Source organism: Humulus lupulus, chromosome 6 (genome assembly GCF_963169125.1).
Source record: "Humulus lupulus chromosome 6, drHumLupu1.1, whole genome shotgun sequence".
Classification (NCBI taxonomy): Eukaryota; Viridiplantae; Streptophyta; class Magnoliopsida; order Rosales; family Cannabaceae; genus Humulus; species Humulus lupulus.
Genome location: NC_084798.1, coordinates 3,144,864 through 3,169,302, shown reverse-complemented (window position 1 = coordinate 3,169,302; position 24,439 = coordinate 3,144,864). Strand labels below are relative to the sequence as shown.

The following is a 24,439-nucleotide window of genomic DNA, read 5'->3' as shown; positions in this document are numbered from 1 at the left end:
TAATTATGTTAGTCCATATAAAATATTCTAACATATTATTTTATGAAGAATTATTTTTTTTTAAAATCACATATAATAACATTACATAAAAAAATAAAAAAAAAATTTACCAAACACCCTTTATATGTTTATTTAATTATTTACAAACAAAAAAAAAATTGCTCTTTCTTTCTTTGTTAGTGGGCATTTTCAATCCTCCATCATTTCATCTCTCTAGATTTGATTGAAGTTGGAAATAGCCGAATGTTGAAAGCTTTCCAACAACCTCACCTATCACTAGTTTGATTAAGATCTTAATTAATTATTTTTATTGGTAATACCAATATATGATTTACCACCAAATCTTATTTAAAATAAGTATTAATTGTATATAACACATGTTTTGTCAAAAAGAATATGTATATAACACGTGTTTTGTCAAAAAGAATATGTAACATATTATAGTCTCCTATATATGCAATGCACCAAACTAATTTCAACTCGGATTCAATGTCACATTTGATCATAGTCTGCAACTTTTGACTTTGGATCTATATATGGATTAAAGTAATACATACTTATAATAATTACAAATATATACTTTTGACTTTGGATCTATATATGTATTAAAGGAATATATACTTATAAAGGAATATATACTTATAATAATTACAAATATATACTTTTGACTTTGGATCTATATATGTATTACAGAAATGTTTATATTTATGAATTTTGGAAATAGGGAAAAATGTGGAAGCTGAAGATAGCGGAGAGAGGAAAGGATCCAAACATTTACAGAACAAATGAGTTTGTGGGAAGACAAATATGGGAGTTCGACGCCAAGGCCGGCACTGCTGAAGAGCGAGCAGAGGTTGAAGCCGCTCGCTCTAGCTTCTTCAACCATCATTTACAGGTCAAGACTTCTACCGATTCGCTTTGGCGGATGCAGGTACTTTTGTATACATGAACAAATGGGCTTAAACCTACCCCTCTAAAAAATATTTATTGTAGTCTTATTTTTTGAAAAATAGTATTAGTTGTGGCGAAAATTAATATAAGTAAACTAAAAGATAGTTAGGTGAAATTTTTTAAACTAATTACTGATTTTGACCACAAATTTTTCTTATATTAATTATTATTTTCACTATAATTCTTTATTATTATTATTTCAACCTCCTCCTCTTGATAATTTATAGTACTTTTTCATTTCTATATGATTTATCGTGATATGTAAGCACCACTCTTGGATTGACTTTTATACAGTAATTTCATGATATTTTAATTTTATTTCTTTCTTTCTTATATACTTTTCATATGGAACTAGAACTTTGTTCAAATAGTCATCTAGTAAATTAAATAATTATGGTTATGTTCTGTATATTATATGTTTAGCTAAATACTCTAGATTTATCCTTTTAAAATTTCAATAATAATCTTCTAGTTTACGAACCAAAATTAAATCTTCTTACTTTTTAAACTAAAAGTAAAAAATAGTAAAAAAAAAATGAAATGTTGGACAAATAAATTTAATTTAAATTTCAATAAGAAAAAATTAAAATTTTATATTGTAAAATTTCCAATTGAAATGTTTTTTGGCCAAGGTCTAGTATGTCAATGATCAACTTTATAAATAAAGGTTATCCTTGGTCAAATTAGAGTGCTTGGAATTGAGATAGAGTTAAATTTATGGACTAATATTAACTAGTTAGGTCAATATTGTAGTGAAAGTTAGACTCTGAGTCAAAGGAGAGTGAGAAAAAAAGAGGACTGAGAAAATGATGAGAAATAAAATTACAACTTATATTATCTATATTCTATGGACTAACTTTAGGTCAATATTAACTAGTTAGGTCAATATTACAACTTACAAATGAGAGAGAATATTCTATGAAAACTAGATATTATATGTAAAGGAAATTACTAAAAAAACCTTATATATTAAACTATACATACCTAGAAATTCTTGCATATTATCCAAAGAATAAAAAAAGGTTATATATCTCTGTGTGTGAGCTTCTCTACTAAAGGTCATACAATGACCATTTTGAGTCATTCTTCTCTAACATTTAGCCATCACTTCATAAAACTACTTATCAATTTATTATATTATTTTATAATCTAATCTAATTTATTATTTTTTCTATTTCTTAATGAAATCATCATATGATAAGTATATAAATTAGTTTTGTTTTATTAATTTTTTTTGTAGTTTTTGAGAGAAAAAGGTTTCAAACAAACAATTCCTTTGGTTCATATTGATGATGGTGAAGTGATCACTCTTGAGAAGACAACATGTGCACTAAGAAGGACTGCCCACTTCTTGTCGGCCTTACAAGCTAGTGATGGACATTGGCCTGCTGAAAATAGTGGCCCTATGTACTTCTTACCCCCATTTGTTAGTATTTTAATATATTATGTCTTTTTTTCTTATTCAATATAGGATAGTTCTTCGGTGTACCAAAAAAGAAGCGCATCGGTGAACTTCTTTTTAGTTTTTGGTTTGAAAAGTATTTTTGGTGCAAGTTTTTGTATGTCTGTGTCTATTGTAGTTATTTAGAGCATCCTGCAAATTTTTGAAAATTTTTAAATAATTTACAGTGTAGAAAACAAAGTTCAAATAGTTTGTTGCACACGTAACTGATTTTTTTATGCACGTGGAAGGTAACATGTTTGAACCTTATTTAGGGCACTGTAAATTATTCGGAATTTTCTAAAAAATTATAAGATGCTCTAAATAACTACAATGTACGCAGTCATAAAAAAATTGCTGAAAATACTTCCCGAGCTAAAAACACCAAGAGGGTGCCGGTGTACCCATTTTTCGGGTACACACCGGAGAATCCTCCTTTAATATATACAATTTGTAGATTTTATCTTTAAAAGCATTAGCATAACATTTTGTTTATTTTGTTGTAGGTCATGTGTCTATACATTACAGGTCAGCTTAGTACCATTTTCACTGGTGAACATCGTAAGGAAATTTTTCGTTACATACATTATCATCAGGTATATATGCTTATTCAACTAAAATTTGGTTATGGTGTTCATCTTTGTCAAATTTTGTTAGACATTTTAGCCTTTAATATATAATAACATAAACATTTCACAAAGACAGTTTATTATTGCAAAACAATAATATATAGGGAATTTCTCACATAAGGGCTTCATTTTAAGCTTATTGGTGGGGCTCTTCAGTGTTCTCGATCTGTGAACAGTTTTCGGCGTAATTTTTTTTTATAACCATGTATATTGTAGTTATTTAGAGCATCTGCAAATTTTCAGAACATTCCAAATAGTTTACAGTACCGAAAACTAGGTTATAATATATTGTTTTCCACGCCATAAAAAAAAATTAGTCACGCTTACAACAACAAGTTTAAACCTAGTTTTCGGTACTGTAAACTATTCGGAAATTTCTGAAAATCGCGTCGATGCTCTAAATAACTACAATATACACAGTCATAAAAAAATCATGACGAAAATTATTCAAATGTCGAGAACGCTGAGAATCCCACTAGTAGAGCTTAAAGTGAAGCCCTATACAAAAATTGTCCTATATATATACATTCATTTTTTATTTATAATAACTTCATTCAACACGATCAGTTTGTTGTGGCATTTAGAATGAAGATGGTGGGTGGGGGCTGCATGTAGAGGGCCCTAGCACAATGTTTGGTACAGCTTTTAACTACATTTGTTTGCGTTTACTTGGAGAAGAATTGCCTAAAGATGGTCAAGATAATGCTTGTGCAAGAGCAAGAAAATGGATTCTTGACCATGGTAGTGCAACAAACATACTCTCTTGGGGAAAGACTTGGCTTTCGGTATGAAACGAGATAATTTCAATGCTAAAATATAATATTAGTAAATAGTTATTGTTCTTGATTAACTGATTAACTGATTAATTACTATTATTTTATTTTATTTTATTTTTCGTAGATGCTTGGAGTCTTTGATTGGAGTGGTTGCAATCCAATGCCTCCTGAATTTTGGATTCTTCCTTCTTGTTCAGCTATACATCCATGTTGGTTATATTTATATCTTTAATTAAACATAAATACTTATAATTTGTTTGATGATTTTCTTAATTAATCGGTGTACTTTTTGTCTTTCTAAACATTATTGTAGCTAAGATATGGTGCTATTGTCGATTGGTTTATATGCCTATGTCATATTTGTATGGAAAAAGATTTGTTGGTCCCATCACACCACTTATTCTACAATTGAGGGAGGAACTTTATGCTCAACCATATAATGAAATCAATTGGAGGAATGCACGTCATCAATGTGCTAAGGTATGAAACACATACACACAAAAAAATATGTATGTATGTAGCCATCCACAGGCAAATATTAACATATATTATATCATATATATTAGGGGCGGGCAACATCCAAACCAATCCAATTACACCGAACTAATCAAATCCAATTACAATTGGATTGGATTGGATTTGAATAATTAGATTGGATCGGATGACAGATGACACACTGTCAAAATCCAATTACAAACCGATCAAATCCAATTATATATAATATATATTAAAAAATATTTAATTATTTATATTTCTTTTAATACATTGTTATTGGCTAACTATTAGTCTTCCCTTATACACTTCAAGACCTAATTAGAAGAGAAAATACTAAAAAAACGCATATATTCTCATCATTCTCTCAAATTTTTACAAAACTACTTTAAACTTGTAAGATTGATAAATTTATGTAGTTTGAATCTAAATGGATGGTGTTGTTTAGTTTTTAAGTGATCTTTTGTATGCTTTTAAGTTGATATTGAAAATCAAGTTCCAACTCAGTTTTGGAAAAAAAAAATGAGGTTCCAATTCGAAATCCAATTAAAAAACCGAACTAATCCAATTACTAATTTGATTGGATTGGATGATTTTCAAAATCTAACATTTAATTAAATTGGATTAGATTAGTACAAAAATGTTGTATTGAATCGAATGTCCACCCTAATATATATATATATATATTTATATTGATATTTTTATAAGTAAATATTGTACGTACATGATGACTTTATTATATAATATTGTAGGAGGATCTTTATTGTGAACGTCATTGGGTACAAAATTTTGCATGGGATAGTCTGTACCTATTTGTCGAGCCTCTTTTGAGTCGTTGGCCTTTGAAAAAATTTATAAGAGAAAAAGCTCTTCAAGTAACCATGAAGCATATTCATTACGAAGATGAGAATAGTCGATACATTACTATTGGATGTGTAGAAAAGGTGATCAAAATATTGTTTACATAATTTCTCACCATATATATATACAAAGTTATCCAATTCAATCACACACTTTTCGAACAAAACTTTTAAGGTATTATCTTAATTATTATTTTTATATATATATATATATAGTTGCTCACATTCTTTTTTTAAGACAGGCGTTATGTATGCTTGCATGTTGGGTTGAAGATCCAAATGGTGACTATTTCAAAAGGCATCTTGCTAGGGTTCCAGACTTCATATGGATTGCTGAAGATGGATTGAAGATACAAGTTAGTACTACTTGCAACACTTAGACTAAATTGAACATAACTAACTCTTCTTCTTAACATGTAGTGTACACACACACTACAAAAAAAAGGTTCAATACCGAGAACATTATACCGACAACATGTCCTCGGTATAGACATTTCATATGCGCGGGACATTTTCGCGGTTCTGAATAGGTTTAGTTGCTATACCGAGGACCTATACCGAGAACATGTTCTCGGTATAGGGTTTATAAATATCACACTCAGCCGCGAAGCCCCTTCTCCTTCCTCTCTGGTTTCTCTGGGTTTTCTCCGAAACCTCCGCCTCCCTCCGCCGATTATAGTCGTTTTCCTCCATAAAAGCTCGGTTTTAAGCCCCAAAATTGCCAAGGGTGAAGGAATTTCTGTGTATTTGTTGAAGGTATGGTTTATTTATTCATTTTATATATATATATATTTATGAAATTGTATAATGATATTTTCTAATTTTTGTTTGAAGGTTGGGTATTCGGTTTTTGTTGGATTATAGGGATTGCTAGCAAGATATTGAAGTCATTGGTAAGTTTTTTTTAATTTTTCTGTATTTTTTTAATTTTTTTTTCAATTTTTGAATAATTTATGTTTTTTTATATAAATAATATAATATTAATTTTAATAAAAATCTGAAATAATTATATTAGATAGAATGTATTTATTTTTAGGTTTTCAAAATAAGTATTAGTAAAAATGATATTAGGAATTAGAAAATTGTTAAATGATTAATTAGTATTTTTTTTAAATAAATTCTATGTTGTGTTTGGTGAATTTTATGTGTATTAAACATATTAGTAAACATATTAAATATTTGAGTGTTAATTTGAAAATTTTGGTGGTAATGTTAGTATGTTGTTGTTGTCAATTTTAATTTTTTTGCTTATGTTAGTAGTAAAAATTCAGATTTTATGAATATTGATGATTAATTTGTTGTTGTTAATTTTTAGTAGAATTTTAATATTTTGGTTAGAAAATTGAATAATTAATAAAATTTAGACTAATAATTATAAATTATATAGTTATTTAAAATGAATTTGTAATGCTCTCTGCATGATCTGGGTCTGGATATTTTTTATGTGTTATTTGCAGGATTTTAAATTTTGGGATAGATGAAAATATAGTCGTTATGCTGCCGAATTTTTTATAGAATTGTAAAATTTAGAGATATTGTGAATATTAGTAGAAGTACTCAATAAAATTTCTAATTTAATAAATAGTGAATTGATAAGTAAAATCATTTATTTTAAAATTAAGATTAAAAAAATTAACATTAACATTATGCAACTAAATTTTAATAAAAATAAACATTAATTAAATAATTTAAGTAATAATTAAATCCTAAAGTAGTTAAATAAATTTTAAACAAATCTTAGAATTTTTTTTTAAATTAATCAAACTATTCAATAAAGCATAAGTAAAATATGTAATTTAATAAATACTAAATTAATATGTAAAAAAATAATATGTGTTAGTTCTGATTAAATAAAATTAACAAATATATTATTAGAAAACCATTATTAAAATTAAAATTAAAATTAAAAAAATTAAATTTAATATTTGTTAGTTTTAATCATTATTAAAATTAAAATTAAAAAAATATGTTTTTAATATTATTTGTTAGTTGTTTTTAATTTTTCTGTATTTTTTTTAATATTTTTTTTCAATTTTTGAATAATTTATGTTTTTTATATAAATAATATATTTTAAAATTAAGAATAAAAAAAATTAACATTAACATTATGCAACTAAATTTTAATAAAAATAAAAATTAATCCTAAAGTAGTTAAATAAATTTTAAACAAATTTTAGAAATTTTGTTTAAATTAATCAAACTATTCAATAAAGCATAAGTAAAATATGTAATTTAATAAATACTAAATTAATATGTCAAATTTAAATAAGTTTAATAATATTTACACTGAAATATATTATAGTTAGATATCATAAAACAACATAATTAACTTCAAAAAGCATAAGACATTAAAAAAACATATTTAATTATATTTGCTTTTTTCTTTGGTAATAAGAAATTATTACCAAAGATATAATAGTATTATTATCACATAGTGATAATATTATATTTTTTTAGTGTTCATCACAAGAAGCCTTAGACCCGTTTAGAGAGGGTGAGTCATTGAAGACTCTTACATTTGCCTCTCTCTGAATTAGGACACACACAAATTGATTGTAAGTTTGATGATTAGTGTTCCGTGCAGTGCTACATTCATACAATGTCGATCGACAAGAGTTGGATTAATTTGACAGATCGATTATCCGATGAGTATGAGGCTGGTGTGATGGATTTTCTCCAGAGAGCCCGGCAGTGCGTTGACTCAAGGGGATTGGTGAAATGTCCGTGTAGGAGGTGTGTCAACGTTGAATTTCAGACAATTGATGTATTAGAAAATCATCTTTTTGTAAATGGTTTTCTACGGAAATATACCAATTGGCATTGGCATGGAGAGGATGAAATAATACCAATGAGAGCTCGGATAGATCAAAATGATGAAGATGAGATGATGGATGTTCTCACTGATCTTATGCAAAATGACAATGACGAACAAGCGGAGAATGAGCGCGGTCAAGAGATACCTACAACTGACTACAGGAGTGGGCAACATTATAACGATTTGTTTGCTGAGATCGAGGCTCCATTATTCCCCGGGTGTCAAAATTACACTTCATTGAATTTCCTAGTGAAGTTAATGCATTTCAAAGTGTTGGGAAAAATTCCCAACAAAATATTTGATGGAATGCTGGAGTTGTTACATGATGCATTTCCAGCCCCAAATAAGCTTCCAAAATCGCACTATGCAGCGAAAAGGTTGTTGCGGAAACTTGGATTGGGCTACGAGTCAATCCATGTCTGCAAGCATGATTGCGCACTGTTTTGGAAAGAACATGCTGGAAAAAGCAAATGTCCTGTTTGTGGAGAGGATCGATGGGTGGACAAGAACACCAAGGGAAAGAAAGTGCCTCATAAAGTGATGCGTTATTTTCCTTTAACCCCTAGGTTAATGCGAAAATATGCATCGAGGCACATTGCTCAACATATGAGATGGCATCACGAGCAACGTATAAAAGAAGATGGTGTATTGCGTCATCCTGCTGATGGGAAAGCTTGGAAGGACTTTGACCGAAATAATCCAACATTTGCAATGGAACCCAGGAATGTGCGGCTTGGATTGGCTGCAGATGGATTCAATCCCTTTGGTAATATGAGTCTGTCTTATAGTATGTGGCCAGTAGTGTTGACGACATATAACTTGCCACCATGGTTGTGCATGAGAGAAACTAATTTCATGTTGAGTTTATTAATTCCGGGACCTCATTCGCCAGGAAAAGATTTTGATGTTTTCTTAAGACCATTGATTGATGAGTTAAAAGAATTATGGGTGACTGGTGTACAGACTCGAGATGCAGTCGATGGCAGTTTCTTCACTCTTCGGGCAGCTTTGATGTGGACTATAAACGATTACCCAGCAAGGAGTAGCCTTTCTGGATGGACTGCTCAAGGTTATCATGCTTGCTCTACTTGCAATGTGGCAACACCATCTATTCGTTTACAAAAGAAGGTTGCTTTTTATGGTCATAGACATTTTTTACCAATCAGACATGTCATTAGAAGGGACAAGAAGACATATGGTGTCGTTGAAAAGAGATTACCACCACAGCCATTAACCATGCAAGAAATGTTCACACAAATGAGTTTTATACCTGATTCTCTTCCTGGTAAGCATGTCAGTTATGGCGGCCAAAAAAGAAAGCGTACAAAAGAATACTTGTTCGACAGTACACAGATCCGGACTGTCCTCAATGGTCAAAAGTACCAAATGCCTCGAAAGAAAGAATACTTGCACATTTGGAAGTAAGTAGTTTATGTATTTTTATCTTAATTCTTATTTTATGTTATATATGATATTTACTAATAAATGTTTGTAAATTAGGATGATTTGTTTGATATTGGGCGTACTAGATATGGAGAAGGGCATATGCCTGGGTTCTTGAGAGGCATTGATACTTCGTGTGCTAAAAAGTATTCTGACTGGAAGTACGATATTAAAGAGCACTTAACGATTAATGGGCCACAAAATCGTTATGGTGGTTGCACGGATACGCAGTGGCAAAAAGCAATTGATTTTTTCCGTCGCCCAGAAATTACGGTATTAATTTCTTGCTAAACTTAACTATCTTAATTAAATATATTACTAACGATAACTTTTTGCAGAAACGTTCTGTGGTCAACAAGGAAAATAGAAAGAAATTGAAAGAGCTTAGCTATGGAGGTTCTCAGTCAATCCCAGCCTTACGCTATAAAAAGGTTAGTTAATTAATTATTTTTTAGTTTATTTTTCTTATTTACGTTTAATTATTAATTTTATAAAAATATATGTACGTGACAGCGCAATTTAGAGACTGGGCAACTTGAGTCCATCCCGGATAGCTGGATGGATACTCACCATAAATCAGGCACAGGGTGGGTGACAGAGACAGCAAAAAATACTTGGGTACGTTAAGTTTTTTTAAACATTTTTCAAATTTTTAATTGTTTCAAAATTTTAATTACATTATACATTGTATCACAGGAGGAATTGCGTGCATACCGCGACACACAGCAGACACAGGCAACTGATACTGAGAGTTCCACACCAGTTTCGAGTGCGCCTGAAGATGAAGACATATCTTTGGTACAAAATGTCTTCGGAAAACGACGGGGCCACCAGAAAGGATATGGACGTATCCTTAACATAAGGGACCGAACTCCATTTGATTTTCGTCCTTCACAAACTAGAGATGAAGAGTTGTCTGAGATGAGAGAGCGTCTTCGACAGTTAGAGGAGCATGTCCGGACTCATTGTATCACCCCGGGATCTCAATCTGCCCCACCACCACCACCCGATGATCCTGATGTTGGAGCACCGACTCAGTAGGACTTATGTATGAATTTTATTACAATTGACTATTACATTATCATGTTTAAGACAAGTCTTTATTTTAATTCAACGAATACACTCTTATGTTTTTTTTTATATCTTTAATATAAGTGTTTTAATTTTATTCTATTTTCTTATATTTAATTCAAAATAAATAAGGGAATAACAAATATAAAAAAAAATTGGGGACAAGTCTATACCGAGGACATTGTCCTCGGTATATACCACCAAGATGTCGGTATGTACCAGTACGATGAGAAATTGAGGTTTGTTGTACCGAGGACATTTGTCACTTTCTACCGAGGACATTATCCTCGGTAAAACGTATACCGAGAACATTTTGAATGTCGTCGGTATACGTTTTGTTTTTACCGACGCGGCTGTACCGACAACTTTATACCGACGACATTGTCTCGGTATAAGATATACCGAGGACATTTCGGCTTATACCGAGGACATTTGTTCTCGGTATAGGCCCTGATTTTTGTAGTGACATACATATTTTATTTATACATATATATAGGTAGCGACTACAGGGCATCTACTTTTTTGACAACATCGGTGCAGCCAGTTCGTGTTTTCTACACCTCGATAATTTGTTTTCTAGTTTTTTTATATAACAGTATACATTGTAATCTTTTAAGACAACCTGCAAAATTTTAAGAAGTATCAAAATCAAGGTTCAAACAGTTAATTTTTACACGCTCGCGTATACAAAAAATAAGCACTCGTGCAACAAGCTGGTTGAATCTTATTTTCGATACCATAATTTATTCTGAATTTCTTGAAAATTTGTAGGATGTTCTTGATAGCTACAAGCTGTAGTCGCTCCCTTCATATTTGTATTTTAACAAATATGCACCGTCATATAAAAAAAAACTTGACATTACATCTATCAAAGTGTTGAAAATAGAAAGTGGATGCGTTGTAGTCGCTCTCTTCATGTTTGTATTTTTAACAATGGATTTGTATTATTAAGTGACATTTTCAAATACATTTTTACACCTTTAATTTTTGTAGAGTTTTGGTAGCCAATCGTGGGATGCTACTTTTGCAATTCAAGCTTTTCTTGCAAGTAACCTTGTTGATGAAATTGGACCAACTTTGGCTAAAGGTCATGACTTCATTAAGAAATCTCAGGTTAGTGCTAATTCAAAAGTTTAATTAGTGAAACAATAATTACAATCCTAGAAGATCGATGGAGCTCTAATTGGAGACCTAATTATTTTATTATGCATTATACATAGTAATAATAATATGATTATTAATAATTATAAAGGTCAAAGACAATCCTTCAGGCGACTTCAAAAGTATGTATCGCCACATTTCTAAAGGATCATGGACATTTTCTGATCAAGATCATGGATGGCAAGTTTCTGATTGTACCGCAGAAGGTTTAAAGGTTATAATTAGTTTAATTATTATTTAACTAAAAATTGTACCTCTCTTAATTTTTTTCTTTTTTTTTTCTTAATTTTCACACATCAATCTGTTGAACTCATTGTTTTTTTTCTTAAATTATACATTACAGTGTTGCTTATTGTTGTCGATGATGCCACCGGAGATTGTTGGAGAAAATATGGAAGCTGAGAAATTATATGATACTGTTAATGTAATACTTTCTTTGCAGGTGAGAAAAACACACAAACATATATATATACTAGATACAAATAACGTGTAATATGCACGTTTGTTTAGTTTTATTTAAAAAAATTATTAATTATTTTTATTAAATTTATATTAATGTCATATACATTTCAATTAAATATTATATTTTAATTAAATAATTTATTTATTTTTGTTTAAGTTTGTATTTGTTCTAGTTTTTGTATTTGGGAAGGACAACAAGAGATCATATATTATATGTTTAATGTAATATTAAATATTATGCATGGAATTTAAATTTAAGTTTCTTACTAGTTTTTTTTTTAAAAAATAATTTGTTGCTAATTCACAGTAGATTATATTATATATTTAATATGATATTATTCTAATAAGTTAGTTTAAGTTTAATTAAATTATATTTAAGTTATAAAACATATCATATTATTATTTTTAAATAATTATTATTGTAAAATATCTCAAAAATATCATATTTTATTTTGTTTAATTATTTATTATTTTTAAATAATTATTATTGTACAATATCTCAAAAATATCTTTTTTTAATTTTTTAATTATTTATTTTATTTTATTTAAGTTTAAGTGTTTACAAACTACCGTTAAATATAAGAATACTATGTTAAATATAAGAATATTCCGTTAAAGTTAACCATAAAAAAATAAAAAACCGTTAAAACCAAGAATTTACGTTATCTACACAGTTATTATATAGAAAAGATATGATTTTGTATTTATCTTTTGTTAAACTTGCATTTTAATGATTAGCCAATTCAAGACAGCATACCAAATGGCCTTGATATAAGTATATATATATATATATACTAGATACAAGCAACGTGTAATATGCACGTTTGCTTAGTTCTATTTATATAATTTATTAATTATTTTTATCAAATTTATATTAATGTCGTATAAATTTGAAATAAATGTATTATTTTAATTAAATAATTTATTTATTTTTATTTAAGTTTATGTTTGTTCTAGTTTATTCTAGTTTTTGTTTAAGTATATGGAAGTGACAACAATAGATTATATATTATATATTTAATGTAATTATTAAATATTATACTTAAACTTTAAATTTAAGTTTCTTGCTAGTTTTTTTTTAAAAAACAATTTGTTGTTAATTCATAGTAGATTATATTATATGTTTAATATAATATTATTATAATAAGTGAATTTAAGTTTAATTAAATATTATTGATATTATAAAACATATGATTTTATTGTTTTTAAATAATTATCATTATAAAATATCTCAAAAATATCATATTTTAATTTGTTTAATTATTTATTATTTTTAAATATTTATCATGGTAAAATATCTCAAAAATATCTTACTTTAATTTTTTTAATTATGTATTTATTTTATTTAAGTTTAAGTGTTTACAAACGAATATTCTGTTAAATATAAAAATATTCCGTTAAAGTTAACCTTTAAAAAATAAAACCGTTAAAACCAAAAATTTCCGTTATCTACACACTTATTATATATAGAGATATTTATATGAAGACAAATAAATAGATCTATTGATTGAAAGGAAACAATACATTGAGAAATTTGTGAAAATGACCTTTTTTTTTAGGTAATTTTACATTCTGGCTTACTTTTGATAATTTTTTGCAAAATGGGCTCTGTCTAAATTTTTCGATCAGCAGTCTAAAATTTTTAACCAATTGTTTGAATTTTTCGACCACCTATCTAAATTTTTGACTCTCTATCTAAATTATGAGAGATTATTTTGCAACGAATTATTAAAAATAGACTAGAGTACAAAATAACTTTAAAAAATAGATCATCGTATATAAATACAAGATAAAATAAGACATAAATACTAAATAAAACTTAGTTATAATTAACTAATATATTTAATAGGTTATAGCTAGGTCAGATAATATAATTTTTTATCATGTAAATCAATACCCAGAAAAATATCATAACTTGCCCAAATCCTTAATCTCAAATTCATTGGCAAGCATTCTCTTAAGATTTCTAATTTCATCAATCATCTAAACTTTGTTTCACTGTTATAAACACCCATTTACATTATTCTTTTTTAAAGGTCTCATTTCTTTAAATACAACCCCTTTTTAAAAGTAATTTCACATGAGGACAAGTTAGCAATAAATGCTTTAAAAGTAAGATGAGTGACAACTTTTAAATGTGAGACAACGTAGTTTGAATTAGGATACATTGTACAAGATTTGACATACATTGAATTAGAATTAAGTTTTTAACAAAGATTAGGGGATGTGGGATCACTTCTAATTTCTAAAAAAAATTGTGTCAATTTTGATAAGAGTGCTGTTATTTGACACTTTAAGATGTCCAATACTATATTAGTTGACACCCTGTGATTAGTTATAGCGATATATATTTATTAAATTCAAATAAGTGGGATCCGATATTAAATTGCATCAATAACGATATGTCATCTTCTTATGGTGTTGGGCACCCCCTTAGCAATTCTCTTATGATAATTAGAATTTGAAGGATAAATAACACTATAATTCATATTGGGAACAACATGAATGTTCCAATTGGTCATGAAAAATAGACTTTTGGAATCTTTATTAGTATGAATTCACTTGTTAATTAGAAGAACCTAACAACCACGAGAATAAGAAATATACTTTCGGATCCAATTATGAATTTAATTTTCACAATTAATTATTCTTACCTAAAGAAAATATAGAAACTTCTTTTTTTATATCACTATATTTATGTGTCAATTATAACCTTGTTGAATTTGACTTATTTTAGAGTAAAAACGGTGGTGAAGCAGCTTGGGAGCCCGCTAGATCACCAGCATGGTTGGAAGTAAGTAGTTCATATGAATATATATATTACAACATTGGTGTATCTTTTTTTTATTTTCGGTACCTGGATAGATATAATCTCAAAAAAATTTATATGACGGCGTACATTATAGCTATCTAGAACATCCTACAAATTTTTAAGAAATTCCGAATAAATTATGGTACTGAAAACAGGGTCTAAACTGTCTGATGCACGCGTGCCTGTTTTTTTGTGTACGCGTGTAAAATTTGACAGTTTGAACCCTATTTTCGGCTTCGTAAACTGTTCGAAATTTTTTGAAAATTTGCATGATATTCTAAATACCTACAATGTACACCATTATATAAAAAAAAAAAAATTGGATTATATACCTATCCAGGTGTCGAAAATAGAAAAAAAAAATGCACCAGTATTACAAAAAAATGGGATGCGTTGTAATCGCTCCCTATATATAGTTGCAATATTTTTTTTTTCTAAATTAAGAATAAATGTAATTTTTGTGTTTCGATTAATTCAAATTCAGATGTTAAATCCTCTGGAATTTCTTGAAGAAATTGTTATCGAGCATGAGTATGTGGAATGCACTTCTACTGCAATCCAAGCTTTAGTACTATTCAAGAAGCTATATCCAGGGCACAGGGAACAAGAAATTAAGATGTTCATAAAAGGAGCTGTTCAATATCTGGAAAACAAACAAAGACATGATGGTTCATGGTTAGCATCATCACTCATTCCAAACTGCATATATAAACAAAACATTTTGATAGTTGTTATTGATTTTTGTATATATGTATACAGTAAAATCTCTATATACGACTACTCCATATAAGAATAATATATATTTTATTATAAAAAAAATGGTCTCAATTTAGGCCAATTATAAATAAGAATATAATTAGTTATACGTTTTTTAAGTCATGCATTAAGAAAGTGTACCTTTATATAGTAATAATTATATATACAGTCAAATAAATATATGTATTATGTTATTTATTTGTGCTCAAAAGAGAAAATCAAAGATTTATTCCACATTTGATTACATGAATTACTTTTAAATATTTAATAGTTTATTAGGGAGTTTTTATTGTTATTGTTGTTAAAGTTTATACTTTTGAGTGTTTGAAAAAAAAATTGTACGGATGTCTCTATTTAGTTATAACCTCTCAATTAGAATACAATTAGTTTAGTCCCGAAGCTATTCTTATATAGAGGTTTTACTGTATATAGGTATGGCAATTGGGGAATTTGTTTCACATATGCTTCGTGGTTTGCGCTTGGAGGACTAGCCGCAGTTGGTAAAACTTACAACAACAGTCCAACTATGCGCAAGGGAGTTGAATTCCTACTCAAAAAACAAACAGTTGATGGCGGTTGGGGAGAGAGCTACCTTTCATGCCCTAAAAAGGTATCATTTCACGTGTTCTCTTGTGTTAATTTGTTTGTTCAATTGACTTTTAATTAAGTGATGTTGTTCAGACAACATCTCTCTCTATTTTTATTTATTATTTTTTTTATCGGAGATTGTAATTGGAAAGATGATACAATGCAAATAGCTGGAATAAAAGATTTCATCAAACTAAATTTATTGTCTAGCCTAAGAACATACTTTATCTATCTTTGAAGTTTAAAAAATAACCCACATAAGATAGGGATGCCCCAAATTGTTTTTGGCAATAAATTAAGCTATAAATTTAAAATGATTAAAATAGATATACCAAACATATGATTTTGAAAAATATTTTTATTTGCTTTTAATATAAAAAAATATTTAAAAAGTAATTTTAATAACATCCTAAATATTGTATAGGTATATTTATATAATTTTGTTTTATATGATAAATATAATTGTAACATGTACAAGTTTACGTACGTTAGATTTCAATAGATATGTATAACTATAGTTTTGGTAAATTAAATTATGCTTTTAATATAATTACAAGTGTATAGATTTTATTTTACTTGAATATTTTTATAATGTAATTAGTTAATATATATTTTGCACTCTAGCCTAGTTTTAATAATTCTTTACAAAATGACTTCTCATAATTGAGTCGACAGCTAGTCGAAAATATAGATAGGTGATCGAAAAATTCAAACAGTCAGTCGAAAAATTTAGACAATTGGTCGAATTTTAGACAAAAATTATTTTGCAAAAAATCATCAAAATTAGATAAGAGTGCAAAATCACTTAAAAAAAATAGGTCATTTTCATCAATTTCTCTAACTTATTAACATGAAGTATAAAACTTTTTTTACAATTCATTTTTATCTTCTCATATATAATTGTATTAATTTTGATTGTATTATAGGAATATGTAGCATTTCCGGAAAATAGATCAAACTTAGTACAAACTTCGTGCGCTATGATGGCATTGATTCATGCTGGACAAGCAAAAAGAGACCCAACACCTCTTCATCGAGCTGCGAAGCTCATTATCAATTCTCAGATGGAAAATAGTGATTTTCCAGAACAGGTATATATATATTAGTAATATTATTTTTAATGCAAAAATTAATGAGAAGAAAAATTACTAAGGAATATATAGTATTTTCTAAAAATTAAAGTAATCTTTTGAAATTGTTGTCTCCTAAAAGTGAAGTTGAATTTATTTTTGTCTAACAAATAAATAATTGATTTTATTTTATTATGACCCATGCCAGGACTTAGTTGGAGTTTTCAAGATGAATTGTGCACTACATTATCCATTATACAAAAACATATTTCCATTATGGGCGCTTGCAGAGTATCGCAATCGAGTTCTATTGCCATAAACAAAGAACAAGTAAAAGATCGAAGCACTTAATTAATAATTAATGTGTGGTTAAAACTAATAAAAAGAGTTGTGAGGTAATAAAGCTCCAGCTTGGTGTGTACGTAATTATGATTTATGCTTAAGTATAAGACATTATTATGAGTACAAATTAATAATAGACTTCATAATAATATCCATTATAAGAAGTCTTAAGCTTGATAATGTTCACTTTCTCTATTTGAATAATTTGAGGAAAATGTTAATTATATATGCCTATTATTATGAAATAAAGATTGCTCTCATATTATTGGTACACTTTTATTTATTGGTACAGATTATTGGTGGGTTAACATTTTGTTAATATTATAATATTTTAGATATATTATTACTTCTTATCAATAAAATTTGTAGGCATAAAATACTTTTACTTGCACTTATAATTGATAAGTAAAGTCTCACATTTTCTTGTATTAATTACAAAAATCACAATTAAATGTGACTTAATATGTTTTTAATCATAAATAAATTTTGTCGTTGTGTATAATAGGTAACTAAAACTACATTAGTAATATAACTTGTGAGAAAATGTTATTTTTTAGTTACAAGTAATTTTTTGTTATGACTAAAAATGACATTTAATTGCAAAAAAAATTGATGTTACAACAAAACATTGTAACTAAAGGATAACTTTTTTTGTAGTGTCTAGTGATCAAGATATCATCACCATAGACCAAAATATCAATACAAATGATGAATATTCTGTGGAACAAATATAGTTTAGTCTAACCTGGTGAGCATTCTTGGAAAGAAAAACAAAACAACTAATTAAGGATTGTTGGGATCTTTAAACCCCTAGTAATTGTATCATTGATGAGTGTTCTTCCTTGGATCATCATTAAGAAAATTGTTGTTAACATCCACTCGAAGAGGCCCCAAAAGAGAACTGCAGATTTAGAGCACCATTCATGTATGCACTATCACTCCATGGTACCATTATGCAACAAGCCATTGACAAAACTTAAATTTGGAAAGACAAAAATATATGGTAACATGTTACTAGTAATTGTCAGAGTAACCAGTTACCATTTTAATTAGCTTTAGATAGCATGGTAACTAGTTATCTAGAAATTAAACATACATGTCAGAGTAATTAGTTACAATTTTAATTAGTTTTAGATTGCATATAACCGGTTACCCAAATTTGCAGTAATATGGACAGTTACCCAAAAATCAAACATATATGTCAAAATAACAAGTAACCATTTTTTTAGTTTTATTTTCAGTTTGCATGGATGTAACTAGTTACTCGTATTTACAATGGATGTAAAGCATTATTTGAAATAAATATGTATGGAATTATTTGAAAATTATAATAAAAATATGGAAATTTAATCCAATATAATAAATTAACTTATAATATAGAAGTAGAAAAGTTAGAGAGATATCGTCTACAAAATAAAATAAATAATATTTATTAAAAAAAAACGCTTAAATTTAGAGGAAAATGTGCCTACTGAAAAGTTGTTATTAAAAAAGATCACAAAATATCTAAACCGGAAATATCACCAAATTTACAAGTGTATCTTTATTTTGTTATATTTATTAGAAACTTCCAAATCTTTTAATAAAATCAAGTAATTACTCCCAATTGCAACAAATAATTCATTAAAACAAACTAAAATTTAGAAGAATAGTTCCACATCATAAAATAAACACGAAAATGAAGTTGGCCAAAAAGGATGCACTAGTGTAGAACTTCGTACGAATAAACTCTTAAATGGAAGTTGGCCAATTCTTTCCATCTTCTTTTCCACCATATCGTATTCAAAAATTTGAAGTTGTTTGAACAACAAGAACACCACATTACCATTATTGGGATGAAAAGCAAGAACATACCAAATGTTGATCCACTCTTCCACCATAATGTCATGAACCAACCTCCACGAAAAATCCTCCTCCTCGCCTTCGTCTTTATTTTCATAATTTAGTTCCCAAATTTTCAAACCGAAAAGTCTAGGTTCCCGCCTTTGTTGTGAGAGTCGCAGACGAACAAGTCTAGGTTCCCGCCTTTGTTGTGAGAGTCGCAGACGACCCTGGACCAATCCAATCTGAACCAACCAATCCAAACAACATTTTTTCTCATGTTCGAGATCCCATGGAAAGGAAATTTCCCGACAAAACTTGTGATTTTCGTTGAAGAGATCGAATGAAATAATTCTATTGACAAATTCAGTTTTGTGATAACAGGCGAGCCAATGTAACTTTCCATTGTAAGCAATAGGAGCGTGACTGCTTAAACTAGTACGACAAAATGAGAACATACTTGGTTGATTAGTCGTCCAATTTCCAATCTCTGAAGAGAATGTTAGGGCACAATATTTTGCAATACCATTCTTATAAGCATGAATCCATGTTACAACAACTTTGTACCTAGTCATTTTATGATCGCACCGCGACACAATTATACCAGCATTTCCGAGATCTAAAAATGGCAATTTTGTAAATATTTGAGGGAGCTCGCACCATTTTCTCGTAAAGGGGTTGCATATTACCAAAGGTTGTAACGAAGTACGATGACACGAAATCAGTAACAAATCGTCACAAGTTGATAATATGCGAAGGTGTTGCCATGGTAAAAAATCAAGATAATGGTGATGACTTGTGGATATTGGTCTAGGTAATTTGGTGTGGAGAGTCTTTGATTGGTTGGAAAAATATTCGTAGAATTGTTGTGATGAGATGGTGTTCTTGGCTTTTGGTTTGACTATTATGAAAGTGAAAGGAGTATTGTGTATGGAATGATAATCATGAAGAAGCTTTGTACGACGATAGTGAGTTGAATTGAGTAGAGTGAACCAATACTTACAGACTGCGCTACATCTGATTACAGATCGAAGATCATCAACTCGAATGAATATGTCTACCAGTAGATCGCCATGGCTGAAAACTTCTTCTTGGTGAAACCTCTTCGACATATTCAACAATGATGGAGAAATATGTTGTGCGGCTGTATATATATATATAATTAGGGTTTGGGTGAGGATATTTCTAATAATATCTATATATTAATGTTAATGAATATTTTGTTATTAGTTTATTTTTAAGAAAAACAGTAGTTTTTTTTTTCGGAAACAGAACAATTTGAAACTTATATAATTTTATTTTCATACGGTGTAATCTAATATCATATCATGTGTAAATTAATTGACATAAATATCCTCGAATAATTATAATTATAAAGGTTAATTATTAACACATACCCTCTCAACATATTATGTATAAACATTAAAAGTTAGATTATTAATTTAAAAAATCATAACTCTAAAAATAAGTAATGAATGAACAAAATATAAATATGAATATAGATGTGGATGTGGAGATGCTAAAGATTTTAAATCTAATGAGATTTTTTTTTTTTTAAAAATTATTTTATTGTTTGAATCATATGTATGAAATTTTTTATTGTATTTCATTCTTAAAATTGTTTATGATAATAACAAGTCACTCAAGATTGACATCGTTAGAAAGACTAAATAAAAACATAAATGTGAAAGAAATGTTATTAAGCCATGAAAATGAGATGTAAAAGATAAAACATTGATCGTGATATTGTCAGTGATCATCGTGGGTATTTTACTATAGTGACAATGATTTAAGTTTTAATTTTGTTTAGGAAATAACAGTTTTAATAATATTTGTATTATTTAGTAATAATAATATAAAGGAGTGCGGAAAGAAAGTTTTATGAATAATATTGTACTTATTAAAAATTTAAGAGGGGTGAAAAAAAAATTAATTTTAAAAGGGATTTAATTAAAAAATGTGTGAGTGGAGAAAAAAAATGTGTGTCAATAGTCACAGCCTTCACATAATTTGTTTCTATTTTATTAGCTTATATTTGTGTCAGAAATTTGAAAAACGGGTAAAAAAAAAAAGAATAATTCGTGTTCTAGATTAAAAAAAAAAGGCTTTTTCAAGCCAAAATCTTTGTATTCTTTACACGTATATTGGTATGGTAAATTGACATGTCATAAAATTTACCAGCATGCAGTCCCATTAGAAAAATGCCAAAATTATAAAACTAACAAACAAAATGTTTACTCATTATTTGCAACCGCTAAGATTTCTCATTAATAAACAGTCCTTGAAGAAGTTCAAACTTCATTATTTGCAAGTGCATAGAGAACTTAAAAAGGTACTACTAGCCATAAAAAGGAAACGACAATGTCTTACAAGAAAACGACAACATAAAAAGGAAATTTAAAGCCTAGATGGTGTCAACTTAGGGTGGTGAACGACAATGTTGTTGTAGGCATCAAGAGTGAGAAAATCATCAAGTGTTGAGGCTGTGCATTGCCTAGTGAAGATCTTAGCAGCCTCTTTATACATTCCTTTCTTGAACTTCTCTTTCCCAACCTCTCTTTCAACCCTAGCCATCTCTTCCTCCACCACTCTCCCAAACAGCTCCTTGTTCACCCTCACACCAAGCCCATCTCCATTCAGCTCCACACCATACTTGAGCCATTGCCAATTCTGAACTCTGCTGATCTCGGCGGTTGCAGCATCTTCCATGAGGTTGTAAAGAGGCACCGAGCCAGACCCGGTTAGCCATGCTGCTAAGTATTGGATCCCAACTCTTGTGTTCAGCCTCAAACCTTCCATGGTTCTAACCCCTCTCGGCCTTTGCAAGAGGTCTTCTTCGGTTAGATTCGCAGCCTCTTCTCGCTTGGCGGTCTTGATTTGGTTGGGTGCATTGCCCATGGTGTTGTTGAAGACCTCCAAACAAGCTGGAATCAGTCCGGGGTGAGCTGCCCATGTCCCATCATGCCCTGCTCTCACTTCTCTTGACTTGTCTTTCTTCACTAGATCAAGTGCAGCCTCATTGGCTGCTTGATCATCCTTGATTGGAATTTGAGCTGCCTGTTTTTAGTTCAAAAACTTTAGTTTCAACATCCCATATGTATATATATATATATTATATATATGTATAGGGAATTTTTTTCTAGAAGAGTTTCACTTTAAGCTCTACCAGTAAGGTTCCCAGTGTTCTCGACCTTTGAAAAGTTTTCGACGCGATTTTTTTCTATGACCATGTATATTGTAGCTATTTAGAGCATCGGTGTGATTTTTAGAAAATTTTGAATAGTCACATGGGTCGGGTCGGGTTTGGTCGAGTTTCGGGTGGGATTGGTCAAAATATGGGCTTTGGGCTGAAAATAGGTATTGGTAAAAGAATTTTAAAAATACTATTTTTTTGACACTTTTTTATTTTTTTTTACTTTTCACATGTTTTTTTTAACTTTATTGTTAGTTTGGTAATGTTTATTTTTTACAAATTGAGCCTTAGTAATTTAAAAAAATATATTAATTTTTTCAAAAATTAATTTTTTTTTAATTATGTTCGGATCGGATTTCACCTGAATTCGACAGATTTTGAAAAACATCATGTTTTCAGGTTTTGCGGGTTTTTCGGGTCAAATGTTCACCTCTGCTAATTAATCTCTAACAAATGATCAAAACAACAAGAATTAATGAGGTTAGAATTATTTTTTGAAGTATCTATCCACTGGTCTTATTAACTATATCTTTTTATTATCTCTCTCTTTGTTCTCCTTTCAATATACCCTTGGAATGGATTTTCGATTTTAGCTAAGGTACAATTTTTGTTAGGATTTTATTTCTGTATTTTTTTTTTCAAGTTTTATAATTTATTGGCCATTATTGGCAAGGGTGAAGTGAAAGTGATAGTTTGTAACTGTGTATAATCTCGATTTTAATTTTACTTATTTCTTTCGGTCACTACAATGAAAAGGGAAATTTTAGTTTTTATGCTTAATGAGGTATCCTAAATAAAAAAAAATACTAAATCTTCTAATCATTTCAAAAAAATGTAAAATATTTTGATAATACCCAAAATACCCCTCCCATATTTGTTCCCATCCACCTCCTCTTCTCTCTTCCCTTTCTCTCTCTTAACCCATTCATCTCCACTCTCTCTCTAGAAAAAAAATCCATGGACAATGTAAAATATAAGAGAACTCAATGTAATAGCAAGTATTTCTTACTAGGACACTAAAATATTGTATTTCGAACAGATCGGGGCATGATTTTTGGGTTTTTTTTGCGATTTTTTTTCAGATCTGAAACTTTGAAATCTGCAGAAAATCGCCGTGGTTCGATGGTGCTTGATGTCAGCTCGATGGGACCTTCAAAATCAAGATTTTCATGAAAAAATCGATGTTGCTCGATGGTGGTTCGATAGATGTTCAATGGTGGTTCGAAGGTATTCGATGCGATTCTTGCAAGATACATAATTTTTCACTCGGGTGTCCGTTTGGGGTGATTTTTTTTTTATTTTGGGTATTTTTTCAAGATCTACACGTTTGAGATGTGTATATACACATTTGAGAAATGTAAATCTTGAAAAAAAATGACAAATGCAAAACATACCTCATGTTCTGGGGAAAAGGGGCCCCTTAGTGGACACGTAACATGAGTCCGAATGTCCATTCCTTATATTGCTATGACTTCCCTGGGCAAGCAAGTGATCGGTTAACACCTGAGCAATCAGGGTAATTTCAAGATATGTTTTGGTTTGGAAAATTTTTTTGGCGCAAATTTTTGTATAACTGTGTATATTGTAGTTATTTATAGAGAATCCTACAAAATTTTTAGAAATTCCGAATAATTTACAGTGTAGAAAACAAAGTTCAAATAGTTTGTTGCACGTGCGACTGCTTTTTTTATGCACGTGGAAGGTAACATATTTGAACTTTATTTTCGGAACTATAAATCATTCGAAATTTTATGAA

At 29.2% G+C, this 24,439-nt stretch overlaps 3 protein-coding genes across 3 annotated transcripts; 2 read left to right on the top strand and 1 right to left on the bottom strand.

The window, feature by feature from the left end:
* Positions 1-730: 730 nt before the first annotated feature.
* On the top strand, positions 731-17,765 carry LOC133781427 (beta-amyrin synthase-like). The gene is made up of 16 exons (XM_062220399.1): positions 731-931; positions 2,192-2,377; positions 2,899-2,988; positions 3,606-3,806; positions 3,922-4,006; positions 4,111-4,277; positions 5,042-5,233; positions 5,392-5,505; positions 11,472-11,591; positions 11,731-11,853; positions 11,983-12,081; positions 14,839-14,895; positions 15,398-15,588; positions 16,102-16,279; positions 17,184-17,348; positions 17,536-17,765. The coding sequence occupies exons 1-16, from the start codon at positions 731-733 to the stop codon at positions 17,644-17,646; spliced, it is 2,280 nt and encodes a 759-aa protein (XP_062076383.1). The 3' UTR covers positions 17,647-17,765.
* LOC133783693 (uncharacterized) lies at positions 9,495-10,575 on the top strand. Its single transcript, XM_062223342.1, has 4 exons — positions 9,495-9,680; positions 9,746-9,838; positions 9,921-10,025; positions 10,104-10,575. The coding sequence occupies exons 1-4, from the start codon at positions 9,510-9,512 to the stop codon at positions 10,446-10,448; spliced, it is 714 nt and encodes a 237-aa protein (XP_062079326.1). The 5' UTR covers positions 9,495-9,509; the 3' UTR covers positions 10,449-10,575.
* A 4,122-nt stretch (positions 17,766-21,887) lies between the features above and the next one.
* Positions 21,888-24,137, bottom strand: LOC133783646 (malate synthase, glyoxysomal-like). Its single transcript, XM_062223292.1, has 2 exons — positions 24,078-24,137; positions 21,888-22,547 (listed from the first exon to the last, which is right to left on the bottom strand). Exons 1-2 carry the CDS (start codon positions 24,135-24,137, stop codon positions 21,888-21,890), a joined length of 720 nt encoding a protein of 239 aa, XP_062079276.1.
* Between the last annotated feature and the right edge of the window lie 302 nt (positions 24,138-24,439).

What these genes read in the sequence shown, in the direction of transcription:
- LOC133781427 (XM_062220399.1), top strand. Translation starts at nt 731, where the DNA reads ATGTGGAAGCTGAAGATAGCGGAGAGAGGAAAGGATCCAAACATTTAC. An exon ending in CACGTCATCAATGTGCTAAG is followed by an intron (nt 4,278 to 5,041) that starts GTATGAAACACA and finishes ATAATATTGTAG; the next exon opens with GAGGATCTTTATTGTGAACG. An exon ending in ATAGTGATTTTCCAGAACAG is followed by an intron (nt 17,349 to 17,535) that starts GTATATATATAT and finishes GACCCATGCCAG; the next exon opens with GACTTAGTTGGAGTTTTCAA.
- LOC133783693 (XM_062223342.1), top strand. Translation starts at nt 9,510, where the DNA reads ATGCCTGGGTTCTTGAGAGGCATTGATACTTCGTGTGCTAAAAAGTAT. An exon ending in TCCGTCGCCCAGAAATTACG is followed by an intron (nt 9,681 to 9,745) that starts GTATTAATTTCT and finishes AACTTTTTGCAG; the next exon opens with AAACGTTCTGTGGTCAACAA. An exon ending in CAGCCTTACGCTATAAAAAG is followed by an intron (nt 9,839 to 9,920) that starts GTTAGTTAATTA and finishes TGTACGTGACAG; the next exon opens with CGCAATTTAGAGACTGGGCA.
- LOC133783646 (XM_062223292.1), bottom strand. Translation starts at nt 24,137, where the DNA reads ATGGACATTCGGACTCATGTTACGTGTCCACTAAGGGGCCCCTTTTCC. An exon ending in CCTTTTCCCCAGAACATGAG is followed by an intron (nt 22,548 to 24,077) that starts GTATGTTTTGCA and finishes AACTAAAAACAG; the next exon opens with GCAGCTCAAATTCCAATCAA.